The sequence below is a fragment of the Pongo abelii genome, chromosome 10 (assembly GCF_028885655.2).
Source record: "Pongo abelii isolate AG06213 chromosome 10, NHGRI_mPonAbe1-v2.0_pri, whole genome shotgun sequence".
NCBI lineage: Eukaryota > Metazoa > Chordata > Mammalia > Primates > Hominidae > Pongo > Pongo abelii.
In genome coordinates, this window is record NC_071995.2 from 109,173,507 (window position 1) to 109,193,939 (window position 20,433).

At 46.0% G+C, this 20,433-nt stretch overlaps 1 protein-coding gene across 2 annotated transcripts in view; it reads right to left on the reverse strand.

Annotated features, from left to right (window-relative positions):
- The window catches only part of ANAPC7 (anaphase promoting complex subunit 7), a 29,176-nt gene extending 9,592 nt beyond the window's left edge, over positions 1 to 19,584 (reverse strand). For both annotated transcript variants that reach the window (XM_024257084.2, XM_024257083.2), the window contains exons 1-6: positions 19,037 to 19,584; positions 11,713 to 11,899; positions 10,518 to 10,637; positions 4,926 to 5,037; positions 4,152 to 4,305; positions 3,222 to 3,364 (exon numbers count right to left, since the gene is read on the reverse strand). In XM_024257084.2, coding sequence (XP_024112852.1) covers positions 3,222 to 3,364; positions 4,152 to 4,305; positions 4,926 to 5,037; positions 10,518 to 10,637; positions 11,713 to 11,899; positions 19,037 to 19,239 — 919 coding nt within the window. In that variant the 5' untranslated portion in view covers positions 19,240 to 19,584. The remainder of the gene's footprint in view (positions 1 to 3,221; positions 3,365 to 4,151; positions 4,306 to 4,925; positions 5,038 to 10,517; positions 10,638 to 11,712; positions 11,900 to 19,036) is intronic.
- Between the last annotated feature and the right edge of the window lie 849 nt (positions 19,585 to 20,433).

Genomic DNA, 20,433 nt, shown 5'->3' on the forward strand with positions numbered 1-20,433 from the left:
AGCTCCTGCAGGGACTAAGCGCTTTCCACCATCACAGGCTCCTCCCACTACTATTTCCAGTTTCCTACAAAGTGACTATTAAAATGCAAAACCCAGGTTGGGCGCAGTGGCTCACACCTGTAATCCCAGCACTTTAAGAGGCTGAGGCAGGCAGATCACGAGGTCAGGAAATCGAGACCATCCTGGCTAACACGGTGAAACCTTGTCTCTACTGAAAATACAAAAAATTAGCCGGGCATAGTGGCACGCGCCTGTAATCCCAGCTACTTGGGAGGCTGAGGCAGGAGGATCACTTGAACCAGGGAGACAGAGATTGCAGTGAGCCGAGATCATGCCACTGCACTGCCTGGGCGACAGACTGAGACTCCGTCTAAAAAAAAAAAAGAAAAAGAAAATGCAAAACCCAGCTGGGCATGGTGGCTCACACCTGTAATCCTGGCACTCTGGGTGGCGGAGGCAGGAGGATCACCTGGGCCCAGGAGTTCAAGACCAGCCTGGGCAATATGGTGAGACCCTGTCTCTAAAGAAATTTTAAAATATCAGCCAAGTGGCCGGGTGCGGTGGTTCATGCTGCACTTTGGGAGGCCAAGGCGGACAGATCACAAGGTCAGGAGTTCGAGACCAGGCTGACTAACAGGTGAAACCCCGTCTCTACGAAAAATACAAAAATTAGCTGGGCATGGTGACGTGTACCTGTAATCCCAGGTACTCAGGAGGCTGAGGCAGGAGAATCACCTGAATCAAGGAGGCAGAGGTTGCAGTGAGCTGAGATGGCACCACTGCACTCTAGCCTTGGCTACAGAGTGAGACTCCATCTCAAAAAAAAAAAAAGAAAAGAAAAAAGAAGGGCCAGGCGCGGTGGCTCATGCCTGTAATCCCAGCACTTTGGGAGGCTGAGGCAGGTGGATCATGAGGTCAGGAGTTCAAGACCAGCCTGGCCAAGATGGTGAAACCCCGTCTCTACAAAAAATTAGCCAGGCACAGTGGCAGGCGCCTGTAATACCAGCTACTCCGGAGGCTGAGGCAGGAGAATTGCTTGAACTCAGAGGGCGGAGGTTGCAGTGAGCCGAGATTGCACCACTGCACTCCAGCCTGGGTGACGAGTAAGACTACGTCTAAAAAATAAAATAAAATAAAATAGAAAGAAAAAAAAATTAGCCAAGCACAGTGGCACATGCCTGTGGTCCCAGCTACTCAGGAGGCTAAGGCAGGAGGATTGCTTGAGCCCAGGAGGTCAAGGCTGCAGTGAGCTATGTTTGTGCCACTCCCGCCTGAGTGACAGAGTGAGACCCTGTCTCTAACAACAAAAACAAAACCAAAAACCAAAGGAGGTCGAGCACAGTGACTCACGCCTATAATCCCAGCACTTTGGGAGGCCGAGGTGGGAGTTCAAGACCAACCTGGCCAAGATGGTGAAACCCCATCTCTACTAAAAATACAAAAACTAGCCAGGCGTGGTGGCACACACCTGTAATCCCAGCTACTCAAGAGGCTGAGGCAGAAAATTGCTTAAACCAGGGGGTGGAGGTTGCAGTGAGCCGAGATCGTACCACTGCACTCCAGCCTGTGAGACTCTGTCTCACAAAAAAAAAAAAAAAAAAAGGACAAAAAAAAAACCAAAGGAGAAGAACAGAACAACCTACCTCACAATTTGAAAGCCTGCTATTTTCAGGAAGTGCTTGTCCTTCTATCCTGTGGTGTGACACACAGCTACCCTAACCCAACCAGAAAAGGCCCAAAAAAGGCATCAACTAAGGTCTGTCTTCCAAGAGTTCTAGCCCATCAGAAATACGCTGCTGAAAAGCCAATCAGTCTCAGAAAAAGTTGGCCTATTCCAGAAAAAAGCTGGTAGTTCTATCCAGAATGCAGTTCATTAAAGATCACTGCCTCAGGCTGGGTGCAGTGGCTCAGGCCTGTAATCCCAACACTTAGGGAGACTGAGGCGGGTGGATTACCTAAGGTCAGGAGTTGCAGACCAGCCTGGCTGACATGGTGAAACCCCCGTCTCATCTAAAAAAATTAAAAAATTAGTTGGGTGTGGTGGCGGGCGCCTATAATCCCAGCTACTCAGGAGGCTGAGGCGGGAGAGTCACTTTAACCAGGAGGCAGAGGATGCAGTGAGCAGAGATTGTGCCACTGCACTCCTGCCTGGGCGACAAGAGTGAAACTCCGTCTCAAACAAACAAATAAAAAATCACTGCCTCTCCGCAGCCCCCGCTTTATTCTTACCCACATCTATAAAAAGGGACCTATGCTCACTGTTACCCATCTCTTGCCACCATTCTCTTCCCTCCCTTGCTATCCCTTCAGATTCCCATGAAAATTCCTCTCAAGCCAAGATTACTGCAATGCTCCTGCTAGCCCCTGGGCCTGGGTCTGAGATTCCAAGCTGCCATTGCCATTCCAAGCTGCCAGCTGTTGCCAGACTAGTATTTCTAAAACATCATTTTCATCATGGGTGCAGGCAGCTTGGAGAAGAGGAATAAGCACTTGAGGCGAGGGGAGATCTTGTGCAAACAAATCCATCCTTCTAGATCTGCTTCCTCATCTAAATGCTTGGGATGGCCCCTTCCCAGCTCCACCATTCCCGTGGACTGTTTATTGTCACAAGGCCCTGTTTTTCTGATGGCCTTTTTTGGACCTTTACAAATAGACAGCATATGTATCTGACCTTATTTCCCACTATTCCTGAGCACTCACTGCCAGTGTCCTAACTGCCATCTCTTGGAGGTCCCTGTGAAGATTACCCTGCACCTGCAATCTTTTTCAAGATCAGTGATTTTTCTGTTGTTCACGCCTAATTACTGCCTTTAATCACCTTATCCCTTTCTTATTCCTTTTTAATTATACTAAGGACACGGCAAAACAAAATTCCCTAAAAGGATATTGTGGTTTTAGGGATACCATCCAAATTCTCAGTCAGGCACATCATAAATTTGTAAGTCATAAGGAGGAGCTATGACCCCCTCAAAAGAAAAAAAGCCAAATAATGATCTGTGGGGAGAAGACAGTTGAATTCAAGCAAAAACAACTGCTCGAATGGTATTACCTAAGTGTTAGAGACATGTGTCATGACCTAAAAAAAGTAAAAGACTACTATAAGTTTTATATACCATTTCTATGAAACTTGGTATCGAGTATTAATGCTGTATATTCTCCCTATTATCTCTGATCCCCCCTCCAACAACAGCCACTGTCTTCCTGCCCCAAGAATTACTTACCTTTTATCAGATAAGGATCCAACATCTGTGCCTGTTCAAACTTGAGGACAGAGTTTTTATTGTCTCCAGCTCTGAAGTACAGATCTGCCAAGCTTCCCAGTAGGTCCACGTTATCTCGCAATAAGGATTTTTTCTCTAGTGAACTTTAAGATATTTATTAAACATTGAACCTTTAAATCTATTATAAATCCTTTTAGTTGCTGAATCTGGATGATTGGTCATACAGATACTATTTTGCATAAATATAAAATTCTTCGTAACAAAAAACTTTAAGCTTATGACTTTAAAAAAAGTTATATAGGACAGGATAGCAAAAACACAGAATAAAGAAGAAATCTCTCAGTACCAACAAATAACTTTGTAGTTGCAGTTCTTCAGAACACAACATACGCTACATGGTGTTAAAGGTAATGTCATTCACAAGTGACACCTATTTATTACTCAAGTAAATGACTTTGCATAACACAAGCCCAAGCCTCTTCTTGTCCTTGAACTTTATCTGAATATAAAGAAAATCCCTAGTCCTAAGAAGGCAAGCTAGGTTAGATGCTGCAATAAACTAAGCTTCTGGTGAGCGCAAAACGATTTTCTTCCAGGGTGAAAAGAGAGAGAGAGAGAGAGAGAGAGAGAGATTGTCTCAAAAAAAAAAAAGAATGACACACCAAGGCAGGCCGCTTTGCTTTGCAAGGGTTACTACCTGTGCAGGCGCACAGCTAACCTCAGTCAGATTTATATTTTTACAGATCCCCAACAGAGATGATTACATGATTACATTTGGGACCATTCAGTATAAAAGACTAACACATCCCAGAGACTGGCTGCAGCACCAAGAGAGAAGCATCTCATTTTTCTTTTTGCTACTTCAGATACATCAGACTTCCAGACAAGCAAAGGGCCTCAAGAACACTGAATTAACTTTGTGGCTCTCACCAGATGGTATTGATTGCTCTTGAGTTGTCACCAGTGTGCACAAAAGCATACGCTTTGATCCACACAGAGAGCCAGTCCAAGTTAGGCACGGTTTGGATCACATTCATTGTCATGGATGCCACCTCTGCCCCTTTTACAGAAAGGGACAACAAGCCTAAACCAACAGAAAGCAGAAGAAAGTAAGTTAAGGCACAATATCTCTCTTCCACATGCAAGGAGCAACGGGCTACATTTTCCCTTGGCTAAAAGGCAACCGCTTCCCTATTCTGAGCGATGCATGACAGAAAAACCATAATTTAGTATTTCTTTTCTTTCTGAGACAGAGTCTTGCTCTGTCCCCCTGGGCCGGAATGCAGTGGCACAATCTCAGCTCACTGCAATCTCTGCCTCCTGGGTTCAAGCGATACTCATGCCCCAGCGTTCCGAGGAGCTGGGACTACAGGCACACGCCATCATGCCTGGCTAATTTTTGTTATTTTTAGTAGAGACGGGGTTATGCCATGTTGCCCAGGCTGGTCTCGACCTCCTGAGCTCAGGCAATTTACCCACCTCAGCCTCCCAAAGTGCTAGAATTACAGGTGTAAGCCACCATGCCCGGCCAAAAACCATAATTAATTATTTCTTGATTGAATATGTGACAACAGGAATCCTACTAAATCACTCTCTGGAGGGGAACTTTTAAAAAAATAAAGTTATTCTAATGTACAGGCAAGATTGAGAACTACTATCTTTGACAGTAAACATGCCATGAAAACAAGCAAAAAATATCTCTACCTAGAATGGCATCAAGGGCTAATGGGCACTGCCTCAGCACCTCCTTATAGCTGGTGACTGAAGGGCGCTCCTGACCAGCCTTCTTGTACAGGTTTGCCAGCATCATGTTTATCTGTACAAACACAAATAACAGATAGTAAAATAAGTGTATATTGCAAAGAAAATCTCTCACCATGAAAAAGTCCTAATTTTCATTACCAGTTATTTACTTTTTACTGGAAAATCTACCCACAACCCTGTGCAAATAAAGGGAGACTGATCCCATTCTTCAAAAGAAAGAAGAAATTGGCCAGGCGCGGTGGCTCACGCCTGTAATCCCAGCACTTTGGGAGGCTGAGGCGGGCGGATCACGAGGTCAGGGGATTGAGACCATCCTGGCTAACACAGTGAAACCCCGTCTCTACTAAAAATACAAAAAATCAGCCAGGCGTGGTGGCGGGTGCCTGTAGTCCCAGCTACTCGGGAGGCTGAGGCAGGAGAATGGTGTGAAACCAGGAGGCGGAGCTTGCAGTGAGCCGACATCACGCTACTGCACTCCAGCCTGGGCTACAGAGTGAGACTCCATCTCAAAAAAAAAAAAAAGAAAGAAGAAATTACTACCCTTCTTTTCCCTAGCTCCTCCCACCCCTAAGAGGAAAGTCACATTACCTTCCCACAAGGCCCAGTAATATCTGAACAAAAGACGCTGCCCTATGGAAACTGGAATAACATTCATTTAAGAAAAGGTAGAGAATGCTAGTTAACTTGATTCTTTCTTGATCTTAAAACAGAAGATTAACTATCTCACATAAAAAAGTGAGAAACTCTTGACATAGCTAGTTAAGAAGGATCAGATCAGTTTTTCCTAAAAAGGAAATGATACAGAAAAACAGATAAAGAAGTATAATACTTGGCTTTTCTCTGACAATTCAACTTGTGGCTAGACTCTAGCCTTTCTAACACTTAAGGCTTTGGCCAGTAGGTACTAACTCACTAAAGTAATGCTACAAAAATCAGCTACACTATTTAAATCCAGTGAGTGCAGACAGCTGCATTTTAGCATAATTTAAATATGTAACTTTGTAAAGCTAAATTAAAATAATCCTACCTAACATGCAACTGGGAAACTTGAGAAAATCTAAAAGTTCTGGCCGGGTGTAGTGGCTCATGCCTGTAATCTCAGCACTTTGGGAGGCCGAGGTGGGTGGATCACGAGGTCAGGAGATCGAGACCATCCTGGCTAACACGGTGAAACCCCGTCTCTACTAAAAAATACAAAAAATTAGCTGGGCGTGGTGGCGGGCACCTCTAGTCCCAGCTACTTGGGAGGCTGAGGCAGGAGAATGACGTGAACCTGGAAGGCGGAGCTTGCAGTGAGCCGAGATCGTGCCACTGCACTCCAGACTGGGAGACAGAGCGAGACTCTGTCTCAAAAAAAAAAAAAAAAAAAAGAAAATCTAAAAGTTCCAAAGAATGTAGAAGTTATAGGCAAGTGATAAAAGACCTTCCTAATAGTACACAGATAAACACAATATTCCAATTTAAAATTAGATTTTTTTTTTCTTTTTGAGACGGAGTTTCATGCTTGTCACCCAGGCTAGAGTGCGATGGCGTGATCTCGGCTCACTGCAACCTCTGCCTCCTGGGTTCAAGCGATTCTCCTGCCTCAGCCTCCTGAGTAGCTGGGATTACAGGCACCCGCCACCACGCCCAGCTAATTTTTTTTTGTATTTTTTTAGTAGAGATGGGGTTTCACCATGTTGGCCAGGCTGGTCTCGAACTCCTGACCTCAGGTGATCCACCCACCTCGGCCTCCCAAAGTGCTGGGATTACAGGCGTGAGCCACCGTGTCTGGCAAAATTAGTAGATTTTAAACACAACAGTATTTGCTAGATCATTAACCTAAGGAAGCAGTCAATGTGAGGGCACAAAAGAAAAAAGGTCAACCCCCAATCTCTTCGATTATCTGTGGCTTGGTATGCCAGATATTTACTAGAAAGAGTGGCTCTAAAGATAAAGAACATCTGTTCCAATTATAGACCTACATTATATAAAACAATCTAATATAGCATTGATTCACACTAATTCAAACAATGGAATAATGAAATACTAAAAATAAAACTATTTTTTACTTGGCCTCAGATTTTCCATATTAGGCTACTATTTTGAAAATGCAAAGAAAAATACTTAAAGGAAAACTCCGGGACTTATGTCAATACTTGTAAAGAATAAAAAGTTAAATTTAAGATCCTTTCTTGACTGCTGGTTATATTAACAAACTATGACTGATGGGACTATCTGTCTCAAAAAATATCAAAATTTCCTTTAAGCTACTTGACTGTCACTTTAAAAGAATGAGTTTTGAGTAATACCTAATGAAAAAGTCAATTATTGGCTGGGCGCAGTGGCTCACACCTCTAATCCTAGCACTTTGGGAGGCCAAGGTGGGTGGATCACGAGGTCAAGAGATCAAGACCAGCCTGGCCAACATGGTGAAACCCCGTCTCTACTAAAATGCAAAAAAAGTAGCCAGGCGTGGTGGCACACGCCTGTAGTCCCAGCTATTCGGGAGGCTGAGGTAGGGGAATCGCTTGAACCCAGGAGGTGGAGGTTGCAGTGAGCCAAGATTGTGCCACTGCACTCCAGCCTGGCGACACAGCAAGACTCCACCTCAAAAAAAAAAAAAAAAAAAAAAAAAAGGCTTCTTACAAAAGGAAGATACCTTGAGTATTGCAGCAGACATTCTTCATCTGTGCAACAGGATTATTCTTGGAGTAAGAGAAGACTTTCACAGGTTACCAAAACAGGATTTAGTATACAGCATCCAGGCTTATTATGAGAGAGGTTAATTCATAATAAATTTCAAGTGTTTTTATTAGCAGCCACCATCATACTGAAGAAATAGCTTCAAAAACTCAGAAAATAGTAAATAATACCTTAATATGAGGAGGTGCTTAAACATGTTCTCATCAAGTTTGGTTACTTTTAAAGTTCAGCAAGACTTGGATGAAGCAGCACTAACTAAAATACACCAGGCCCCTACTGCTTAGATTTCGAATCTTTTAAAGGCAGGAGGATGCACATGTCATTTTACCTATAAAATTCCTTACTGTTAAGCACAAGTTGCACAAAACAGTTTTTCAATAAAATGAGCAAGGCAGGAGACATGACAGTATTATTACAATATTAAATACTGATATATTCTCACATTCATGAATTTATTTGGTATTTATAAAAGTAACAGAAAAAATACTATTCTTCTCATTTTATAAATAAAAAAGTAGTAAAGCTCACAAATTGGTAACTTGCCCAAGTTCACACTGCACACAGCTTGTATGCCCCTAAACTCAAACTAGACACCAGATCTTTTTTTTTTTTTTGAGATGGAGTTTCACTCTTGTTGCCCAGGCTGGAGTACAATGGCACCATGTCGGCTCACCGCAACCTCTGCCTCCTGGGTTCAAGCGATTCTCCTGCCTCAGCCTCCGGAGTAGCTGAGATTACAGGCATGTGCCACCACACCTGGCTAATTTTATACTTTTAGTAGAGACGGGGTTTCTCCATGTTGGTCAAGCTGGTCTCGAACTCCCGATCTCAGATGATTCACCCACCTCGGCCTCCCAAAGTGCTAGGATTACAGGCATGAGCCACCATGCCCAGCCGACACCAGATCTTTTGATTTTAGTTAAAGGTGTTTTCTTCACTATAATATGCTGCCAAATCAAACACAAAGACATATTCTACACATAAATAAGGATAAAAGAATCTTACAGTATTAATTTTGAAAACAAAGGAATAAAACCACCCCCATTACCAAATGTGTACACCTACGTAAGGCAAAAAATGAAGTTCTAAAAAAGTATTTTTGCCACCTGGAAGTGTTTTGCAAATAAATCATTATTTCCTATAATAAGAAATATCAAAGGCTTATCTGCCTATGGAGTAGCCATTCTTTATTCTTTTATTTTATTAATAAACTCACTTTCACTTAAAAACAAAAACAAACACGAAGAGGCCAGGTGCAGTGGCTCCTGCCTGTAATCCCAGCAATTTGGGAGGCTAAGGTAGGAGGACAACTTGAGCCCAGAAGTTTGGGACCAACCTGGGAAAATAGTAGAGACCATCTCTATTTAAAAAAAAGAAAAAAAAAAAAAATAGGCCAGGCACGGTGGCTCCTGCCTGTAACCCCAGCACTCTGGGAGGCCGAGGTGGGTGGATCACCAGAGGTCGGGAGTTCGAGACCAGCCTGACCAACATGGAGAAACCCCGTCTCTACTAAAATTACAAAATTAGTTGGGCATGGTGGCGCATGCCTGTAATCCCAGCTATTTGGGAGACTGAGGCAGGAGAACTGCTTGAACCTGGGAGGCAGAGGTTGCAGTGAACTGAGATTGCGCCATTGCACTCCAGCCTGGGCACCAAGAGCAAAACTCCCTCTCAAAAAAAAAAAAAAAAAAATAGCCGGGCATAGTGGCTCACACCTGTAATCTTAGCACTTTGGGAGGCTGTGGCAGGTGAATCACAAAGTCAGGAGTTCAAGACCAGCCTGGCCAATATGGTGAAACACTGTCTCTACCAAAAACACAAAAATTAGCCGGGCATGGTGGTGGGTGCCTGTAGTCCCAGCTACTCAGGAGGCTGAGGCAGGAGAATCACTTGAACCCGGGAGGTGGTGGTTGCAGTGAGCCGAGACCGCACCACTGCACTCCAGCCTGGGCGACAGAGCAAGACTCTGTCTCAAAACAAAAAAACAAAACAAAAATAAAAAATAGGCTTGGAGTGGTGTCTCACACCTGTAATCCCAGCACTTTGGGAGGCCAAAGTGGGAGGACAGTTTGAGCCCAGGAGTTTGAGACCAGCCTGGGCAACACAGTGGAACCCCGTCTCTACCAAAAATAAAAAAAATTGGCCAGGTGCGGTGGCTCCCGCCTGTAATCTCAACACTTTGGGAGGCCGAGGTGGGCGGATCACCTGAGGTCAGGAGCTCAAGACCAGCCTGGCCAACATGGCAAAACCCCATCTCTACTAAAAATACAAAAAAATTAGCCTGGCGTGGTGGCAGGCACCTATAATCCCAGCTACTCTGGAGGCTGAGGCAGGAAAATCACTTGTACTTGGGAGATGGAGGTTGCAGTGAGCCCCCATGCTATTGCACTCCAGCCTGGGCAACAAGAGCAAAACTCCATCTCAAAAAAAAAAAAAAAAAATTAGCTGGGTGTGGCAGCATGCAACTGTAATCCCAACTATTTGGGAGGCTGAGGTGGGAGGATTGCTTAAGCCTGGGAGGTTGTAGCTGCAGTGAGCCAGGATCACAACACTGCACTGTAGCCTGGGTGACAGTGAGACTCTGTCTCAAAAAATATTAAGTTAAACATAAAAAAAAAAAAAAAGAAAAGAAAAAACGAAGAATAAGCATGTGTAGTATTCTCCAGCTATCATTTTCATCAGCTGGATTTTCAGGGCCCCCCACCCCCACTCCATGAAGAGGAAGAAAATGAGAATTAGCATCATGGGTAAAATGTTCACATGGACTCCTTAATGCATGAGAAAACATGGAGAGAGGGAGCAGGGTTAGGAGAGCCGAGGAGAAAAACACATAAACATTCAACTTACTTTGGGAGTTCTTTGTCTTGAAGGGATCCCATCAAGTATAGCAATGGCATCTTTATCTTGTTTTAGCATTGTGTAACATTCAGCCATTTTGTATTTCACTTCAATTTCAGATGGAAGACACTAAAAGACAATGGAAATCTCTTTGAAATGTTATTCCAACAATATGACAGTTCTTCAAAACGTTAAACATAGAGTTATCATATGACCCAGCAATTCTTTTTTCTTTTTTTGAGACAGGGTCTCGCTCTGTTGCCCAGGCTGCAATGCAGTGGTGCAAACATGATTTACAGCAGTCTTAGACTCCTAGTCTCAAGCAATCCTCCCACCTTGGCCTTCTGAGTAGCTAGGACTACAGGTGTGTGCCACCATGCCCAGTTTTGTAAAGACAGGGGTCTCGCTATGTTGCCAAGGATAGTCTCAAACTCCTGACCTCAAGTCCTCCTACCTCCGCCTCTGGAAGTGCTTGGATTACAGGTGTGAGCCACTGTGCCTGGCCTCATCTTCTTTTTTTTTTTTTGAGACAGAGTCTTGTTCTGTCGCCCAGGCTGGGGTCTCCTGCCTCAGCCTCCCAAGTAGCTGGGACTACAGGCACCAGCCACCACGCCCGGCTAATTTTTTGTATTTTTAGTAGAGACGGGGTTTCACCATGTTAGCCAGGATCGTCTCGATCTCCTGACCTCATGATCCGCCCGCCTAGGCCTCCCAAAGTGCTGGGATTACAGGCGTGAGCCACTGCGCCCAGCCTCTGGCCTCATCTTCTACATCTAATCAGCTATCATCTAAATCAGCGGTCTCCAACCTTTTTGGCACCAGGGACCAGTTTCATGAAAGACAATTTTTCCACAGATCGGGGGTGAGGGGGTGGTTTCAGGATGAAACTGTTCCACCTCAGATCATCAGGCATTAGTCAGATTATAATAAGGAACACACAACCTAGATCCTAGCATGTGTAGTTCACAATAGGGTTTGTGATCCTGTAAGAATCTAATGCTGCAGCTGATCTGACAGGAGGCGGAGCTCAAGCAGTAATATTCACTAGCCCTCCACCCACCTCCTGCTGGGCAGCCTGGTTCCTAACAGACCAGGCACTGGGGCCTGGGGACCCCTGTTCTAAATTCTTGGAGTCTTTCTCAAAAAAAAAAAAAAAAAAAAAAAAAAAAAAAAAAAAAAAAATCACAATTCTATCTCCAATTACCTGACTTTGTGGAGTAGATGCAGAATTTCCAGTTGAAGGTCTCACTTTTGAAGTTTTACTTAGTGCTTTCTTCTGCTGTAAAGCCATGGTATACTTACTCACGGCATTCCGATATTCCTTATCATGAAAGAGAGAATCTGCATGATACACCAAAAGTTGGTACTTCTGAGATGGGGAGAATAACTCACTAGAAAACAAAAGAGAAAATGTAATACATCTTTTCCTCCCTTTCAATCCAAGCTCCCCCAGCTTTTTTTTTTTTTTTTTTAAAAATAGATTCTCACTCTGTCACCCAGGCTGGAGTGCAGTGGCACAATCTCGGCTCACTGCAACCTCCACCTCCCGGGTTCAAGTGATTCTCCTTCCTCAGCCTCCCGAGTAGCTGAGATTACAGGCGCATGCCACCACGCCCAGCTAACTTTTGTTTTTTTTTAGTAGACATGGGGTTTCGCCATGTTGGCCAGGCTGATCTCAAACTCCCAACCTCAAGTGATCTACCTGCGTCGGCCTCCCAAAGTGCTGGGATTAGAGGCATGAGCCATCATGCCCGGCCACCAGGCCCTTTTAACAGTCTGAGATATATCTATCCATACTCTCATATTAAGATGAAGTATAGAGAAACCTCACCACTTTGAATCCTTTTTAAAAACAGGCTGCACAGGCTGGGCGCGGTGGCTTACGCCTGTAATCCCAGCACTTTGGGAGGCTGAGGGGGGCGGATCTCGAGGTCAGGAGATCGAGACCATCCTGGCTAATGTGGTGAAACCCCATTTCTACTAAAAAATACAAAAAATTAGCCAGGCATGGTGGCAGGCACCTGTAGTCCCAGCTACTTGGGAGGCTGAGACAGGAGACTGGCATGAACCCAGGAGGCTTGTAGTGAGCCGAGATCATGCCACTGCACTCCAGCCTGGGCGACAGAGCCAGACTCCGTATCGACAACAACAACAAAAAAAACAATGCACAAAAAGAAGTTTGAAAAAACCTGAAAGCTCTTCAAATACTAAAGAAAGGCTGGGCGCGGTGGCTCACACCTGTAACCCCACCACTTTGGGAGGCCAAGGCGGGCAGATCACGAGATCACGAGATCGAGATCACCCTGGCCAACACCGTGAAACCCCAGCTCTATTAAAAATACAAAAATTAGCTGGGAGTGGTGGCAGGCGCCTGTAGTCCCAGCTTCTCGGGAAGCTGAGGCAGGAGAATTGCTTGAACCCAGGAGGTGGAGGTTATAGTAAGCCGAGATCGCGCCATTGCACTCGCACTCCAGCCTGGCGACAGAGCGAGATCTCATCTCAAAAAAAAAAAAAAAAAAAATCTAAAAACTAAAGAAAATGCCACTATAAAAGGAGAATGGGGGGCTGGGCGTGGTGGCTCATGCCTGTAATCCCAGCACTTTGGGACACCAAGGCAGGCGGATCACCTGAGGTCAGGAGTTTAAGACTAGCCTAACCAACGTGGTGAAACCGTCTCTACTAAAAATACAAAATTAGCTGGGCGTGGTGGCGCATGCCTGTAATCCCAGCTACTCGGGAGGTTGAGATAGGAGAATCGCTTGAACCCAGGAGGCGGAGGTTGCTGTGAGCCGAGATTGCGCCACTACACTCCAGCCTGGGCGACAAGAGTGAAACTCTGTCTTATTAAAAAAAAAAAAAAAAAAAAAAGATCAGGAAAGCCAATGGGATAGCAAGAGGATTGGCCTTGATAAAAGTTTATTTAGGCTGAGCTCAGTAGCTTGCACCTGTAATCCGAGCACTTTGGGAGGCCAAGGCAGGCAGATCACTGAAGGATGGGAGTTTGAGACTAGCCTGGCCAATAAGGTGAAACCCCGTCTCTAGTAAAAATACAAAAATTAGCCAGGTGCAGTGGCGAGTGCCTGTAATCCCAGCTACTTGGGAAGCTGAGGCAGGAGAATGACTTGAACCTGGGAGGCAGAGGTTGCGGTGAGCCGAGATCGTGCCACTGCACTCCAGCCTGGGTGACAAGTGAAACTCCGTCTCAAAAAAAAAAGAAAATACAAAAATTAGCCAGGCATGGTGGTGCATGCCTGTAATCCCAGCTACTTAGGAGGCTAAGACAAGACAATCCCTTAACAATCACTTAAGCCCAGGAGACAGAAGTTGCAGTGGGCCGAGATCATGCCATTGTACACCAGCCTGGGCAACAGGGAATGAAACCCTGTCTCAAAAAAAAAAACTTCACTAGCACTAGAATTCTTACCTCCTTGAGTCTCAGGGATTTCATGACAGTGTAAAGGAACCAATATTTTAAAACTGCTTATTTAACCTTGAGTATTACAGTCAAGAATTATAACTGCCTAGAAGTTGACCACCATTCCTAATGAGGAACTCATATTTTCAACCTCCAATTCCACTCCTTCCCAAATAAGAGGAAGTTTACTGTTTTTCTTTGACAAGTAAAAGCTATAGCAGGCCGGGCATGGTGGCTCATGCCTGTTGTAATCCCAGCACTTTATGAGGCCAAGGCGGGTGGATTACCTAAGTTCAGGACCTGACCAACATGGAGAAACCCCGTCTCTACTAAAAATACAAAATTAGCCTGGCGTGGTGGCACATGCCTGTAATCCCAGCTATTCGGGAGGCTGAGGCAGGAGAATCACTTGAATCTGGGAGGCAGAGGTTGCGGTGAGCCAAGATAGTGTGCCATTGCACTCCAGCCTGGGCAACAAGAGCCAAACTCCATCTCCAAAAACAAAAACAAGAAAAACAAAGTTATAGTTGTTATAGTTGCTTATATGAAAGAACAGAGTGAGCTGAATAATTCTTTTTTTTTTTTTTTTTTGAGAAGGAGTCTTACTCTGTCGCCCAGGCTAGAATGCAGTGGCACAATCTCGGCTCACTACAACCCCCGCCTCCCGGGCTCAAGCAATTCTCCTGCCTCAGCCTCCCAAGTAGCTAGGATTATAAGCGCCTGCCACCTCACCCAGCTAATTTTTGTATTTTTAGTAGAGACGGGGTTTCGCCATGTTGGCCATGACTGGTCTCAAACTCCTGACCTCATGATCCACCCGCCTCAGCCTCCCAAAGTGCTGGGATTACAGGAGTGAGCCACCGCACCCAGCCGAGTCAAATAATTCTGTAGATAGTTAATTTCTCAACAAGCTAGGCACAGTGGCTCACACCTGTAATCCCAACACTTTGGGAGGTTGAGGTGGGAAGACTGCTTGAGCCTAGAGTCTGATCAACATAGTGAGATCTTGTCTCTTAAAAAAAAAAAACAGGTATCATACATTAGTGTTTGCAGGAGGAAGGGACAATTGGAGAGTGACTACTAACAGACACAGGGTTTCTTTCTGTTGGGATAATGAAAACTTTCTGGAGTTAGATCATAGTGATGATCATACAATTTTGTAAATACACTAAAACCCACAGAATTGCATTATTGTGGCCATGTGCGGTGGCTTATACCTATAATCCTAGCTACTTAGAGGCTGAGGCAGGAGAATCGCTTGAACCTGGGAGGTGGAGGTTGCAGTGAGCCAAGATCCCACCACTGCACTCCAGCCTGGGTGACAAGAGAGAGACTCTGTCTCAGACACACACACACAAAAAAACGGGGCTGGGCGCGGTGGCTCACGCCTGTAATCACAGCACTTTGGGAAGCCGAGGCGGGCGGATCACGAGGTCAGGAGATCGAGACCATCCTGGCTAACACGGTGAAACCCTGTCTCTACTAAAAATGCAAAAAATTAGCCGGGTGCGGTGGCAGGCGCCTGTAGTCTCAGCTACTCAGGAGGCTGAGGCAGGAGAATGGCGTGAACCCGGGAGGCGGAGCTTGCAGTGAGCCAAGATAGTGCCACTGCAGTCCGGCCTGGGCGCAAGAGCGAGAATCCGTCTCAACAACAACAAAAAAAAACGACCAGGAGCAGTGGCTCATACCTGTAATCCCAGCACTTTGAGAGGCCAAGGAGGGAGGATCACCTGAGGTCAGGAGTTCAACCAGCCTGGCCAACATGTTGAAACCCCATCTCTACTAAAAATACGAAAATTAGCCAGGTGTGGTGGTGGGCGCCTGTAATCCCAGCTACTTGGAAGGCTGAGGGAGAACTGCTTGAACCCAGGAAGCGGAGGCTGCAGTGAGCTGAGATCACGCCACTGCACTCCAGCCCCGGCGACAGAGCGAGACTCAGTCTCCCCAGAAAAACAGAAAAAAACAACAAAAAGAGTATAGTCTAGATGACTTAAGTTCTCTTCAAACTCTGTGATTCTATGTATGTAGTGAGAAATAACCATTTAATGCTTAGATACAAAAGTATTATTACACCCACAGAAAGCATTCAGATATTCATATAACATACATGTCTACTTACACATGCATAAGTTATCTCTGTAATGACACATGAAAAAATATTTATTGCCTCTGGAGAAAGGAAATGGTGGGGTGAGGTTCAAGACTCAGGGAAAGATACTGATCTGCATGCCCCTTCTCCACTGTTTGAATTTAACAGTGTCTATTCCTATTCCACAAGAAATTTTACAGTATAAATCATGAAGGTCAGAACTTAAACATGTCCTGAAGCTAGGAAACTGCCAATCTAACCTAATATGAAAAAGCATGGGCTAAACTTCGTCTAGCTGAGAATTAAACTGTTTCAAACTATCCTGTAACATCTTTAAGAACTAAGAGTAACTAGGGCCTAAATCTCCAAACGTGGAAACTGTATGCTTTGACAAATCACTCAGAACCAACTGAAAGGCTCCAGAATAAACACATAAGGCTGACAGAGACCAGGGCTCCTGTCAACATGAAGTGGATGGTGGCAAAATGATGGGTCTCACTAGTAAGGTTCAAAGCACATTAATGAGGCCAGGCTTGGTGGCTCACACCTGCAATCCAAGTACTTTGGGAGGCCTAAGTCATGAGGATCACTTGAGGTCAGGAGTTCCAGACAAGCCTGGCCAACATGATGAAACCCCATCTCTATTTAAAAAAAAAAAAAAAAATTAGCCGGGCGTGGTGGTGGGAATCTGTAATCCCTGCTATTCAGGAGGCTGAGGTGGGAGGATTGCTTGAGCCTGGGAGGTGGAGGCTGTAGTGAGCCGAGATCGCACCACTGCACTCTAGCCTGGGCAACAAAGCAAGATTCTGTCCGAAAAGCAAAACAAAACAAAACACCAAAGCGCACTAATGAAAATCCAATGGGCAGCAGCAGCTGCATTGTAAGCACTTAAAGGACTTTTCCCTTCTGACCTAGACCAGCTTCTACAGCAGGCCAAACACTAATACATCTACAGAGTAGAAGTTTCCATTATAACGCCATTTGGAGGTAGCAGACTGGTGGCTCAGAATGGAGACTCTCCAGTCAGAGAAGACCAGGTCCAGGCATCGTACTCCTCCATTTATTGGATGTGTGAACTTGGACAAGGGTATTTCACCTCCCTGAGGTTGTACTCACTTCCTCAACACACTCAATAAGCATGTGAGTGCTTACTGCGCACAGCCACTGCGCTTTCAATTGGTGGGTGATGCGAAGGGTAGAAAAGTGGGAGTACCCGAGAGTCCTGGGAGTCAAGAGAAGGCTCTTTAGGAGAGATATCCAGGCTAAAACCTGAAGAAGGAGGCAGCGCTGAGATGAGGACCATTGCAGCAGGAACAGCAAGTACAAGGGCCCAGAGTAGAGAACACGCTTGGTGCATTCAAATAACACAAAGAGGCCAGGCACGATGGTTCACGCCTGTAACCCTGAAACTTTGGGAGGCCGAGGCGGTGGGATCACCTGAGGTCAGGAGTTCAAGACCAGACTGGTCAATATAGTGAAACTCCGTTTCTACTAAAATTACAAAAATTAGCCGGGCGTGTGGCGCTCGCCTGTAATCCCAGCTACTTGGTTGGCTGAGGCAGGAGAATCTCTTGAACCCAGGAAGCGGAGGCTGCAGTGAGCCAAGATCGCGCCACTGAACTCCAGCATGGGCGACAGAGCGAGGCTCTGTCTCAAAAAAATAAAAATAAATAAACAAATAAAAACAAATAACAGAAAGAATAGCCAGGGAGGCTGGAGAGCAGTGAACAGAGTAATGAGATGAAGTCGCAGAGAGTGGAGGGCAGATATTTGCCTTCAGAGGCCATGGGAAAGAATTTTCATGAGTGCAATAAAGGATTTTTTTTTTTTCTTTTTTTGAGACGGAGTCTCGCTCTGTCGCCCAGGCTGGAGTGCAGTGGCGCTATGTCGGCTCACTACAAGCTCCGCCTCCCGCCTCCCAGGTTAACGCTATTATCCTGCCTCAGCCTCCCGAGTAGCTGGGACTACAGGCGCCCGCCACCACGCCCGGCTAAATTTTTTTGGTATTTTTTTAGTAGAGACGGGGTTTCACCATGTTAGCGAGGATGACATCGATCTCCTGACCTCGTGATCCGCCCGCCTCGGCCTCCAAAACTGCTGGGATTACAGGCATGAGCCACTGCGCCCGGCCAATAAAGGATTTTAAGCAGGAGAGGGACATGCACTCAAGGATGGAATCAGCCCAGTGCTTCAAGGAATCAAGAAAGGCGCCACGCCCACCCATTAATGGAGTCTCCCGTTTCCTTTTTTTGAGACAGGCTGTCGTTCTGTCGCCCACGGTAAAGGACAGTGATGCGATCACGGCTCACTGCAGCCTCGACCTCCTGGGCTCAAGCGATCCTCCTGCCTCAGCCTCCCAAGTAGCTGGGACCGCAGGCACGCACCATCACGCCCGGCTACTTGTTTAATTTTTATTTTTCGTAGATGCAGGGTCTCACTATGTTACCCAGGTTGGTCTTGAACTCCTGGGCTCAAGCGATCCTCCCGCCTCGGCCTCCCAAAGTGCTCGTATTAGAGGCGTGAGCCACCGCGCCCGGCCCCGTTTTCAGGGGTTTCCCAAGGCGAGAAAGTGGACCCTCCTGATACACTTAAGGGGGGGACCAATCTCAGATGCAGTGGCTAGCGCATAAAAACCAGGAGGCTGGGTCCCTGAGCTGCAGCGAGAGAAAAATCGTTCTTCTGGAAGGAGCCGAGAGGGAAGTATTCAGCCTAGCGATGTGACAGTCGCGCTGCCCCGCGACAGGTGCCTCAGGAAACCCTCGCCTGGGTCGTCCTCAGAACCTCTGCCTTCTATGTCTCCAAGCCGCCGCTCCCCACATCCCCGCGGGGACTTGACGCCGGCACCCAGTAAACCCAACTTGCGCTCCGAAGTCTGCTCCGCTCCAGGACGCCTTCGCAGACCCCGGAGCCTCCGCTGGCGCAGGCAGCCGCTCCTTCCCGCCTGTTCCCACGTGCCCTGAGCCCCAGCTCCCAGACCGCCGCCGCTTTCTCCTCAGCCCCAGGCAGCTACCCGCCCCAACTCACGGGTTGTTATTGCTCATTGTAAGTAACAAGCTGCTTAGGAGCCGCACGTTGGAGTGCAGCCCCGCGGCCGCCATGTCCCGCACGTGGTCTATCACATTCATCCTGCTCTGCAAAGCCGCGGGCAGCGGCGGCAGCACTGACTCCAAAAGCCGGTAGAGGATCCTTAGGGAAGACTCCAAAATGGCGGCGTCGCCGGGGTCCATCGGGTCCACACGCAGCACCACCCCCAAGCAAGAGGTAACTACTGAAGTGCCCGAATAAAAAGAAACTCGAGTCCCTACTCCTGTCGTGGTCCCTTTCGGGTGAAATCAGTTGTTATTTTTACGCAAAAATTACGTTATCATCCTAAACTGCAAACTTTACTGAAGATTTACAATGAGACAAAAGGCACGTTAGTAAGACTACTCGGTCAATTTGAATAAGTCTGAGAGGAATTTATGGCTCTCAGAAATTAAAATGAGTGGGCATTTACCGAAATAAAATATAGTAAGGTGAGGAAAAACGCTCCAACTGGAATTAAATATTCTAATCGGGCGCCAGGGACAGACGTAACGGCTTTTACAGTCGCGCATGCGCACCAGGCTAGGGCCGCCGCACCCCTCCTCAGGTGTTTTGTGTTCCTGCCAAAGTCAGGCTTAGGCCCTGGAGGAACTCCTTGGTTTGAGGGGCATATTTCACCATGTAAAATTATTCCCTAGATCCGTGGAAAGAAAGGCTGGATCCAGGAATTAGCTGATACCCATATAAACCAGCATGTGTCTGGCACACTTAACGTTTTAGGAAAGTTTTACACAAGTTATTGGACGCTCACAACAATCCGTAAAGTTGAAGTTGTCATTCCCTTCCCACAAAGGAAGACACTGCCTGCTTAAATTTTGTGCTCAGGTTGTTAAATGGTTGACTTGGAATCAGATCGACTGGTTAATTATGTTGGATCACAAACGCAAATGTATACAGGAACCAGGGAGGTAACTGAGCCAATGAGGCCGTTTAGGTCGTTGAGTCAGAGTCCGAATATTCTCCACAATCATCCTCTCAGATCTAGCCTATCGCTCCTTTCTTGAAGGAGACAGTCGTTTTGGTCTATATTTTGTTTTCATTTGATTTTTACAGTAATAGATGCAAAAAAAAATGCTCTGAAAAAGTCACAGTGTATCTTCATCAGTCAACTTTTTCAGCTCTTACATTTTGTCACAGTTGAAGCTCCTGTAGATCCTTTTCCCACCTCATCCCCTACTCTAGTTTCCTGGATATGTGAGACCTTCTATGTGATTTTGGTGGGCATCATCACTGTGAACTTTTCTTTTCTTTTTTTTTTTTTTTTTGAGATGGAGTTTTGCTCTTGTCACCCAGGCTGGAGTGCAAAATCTCAGCTCATTGCAACCTCCGTCTCCCGG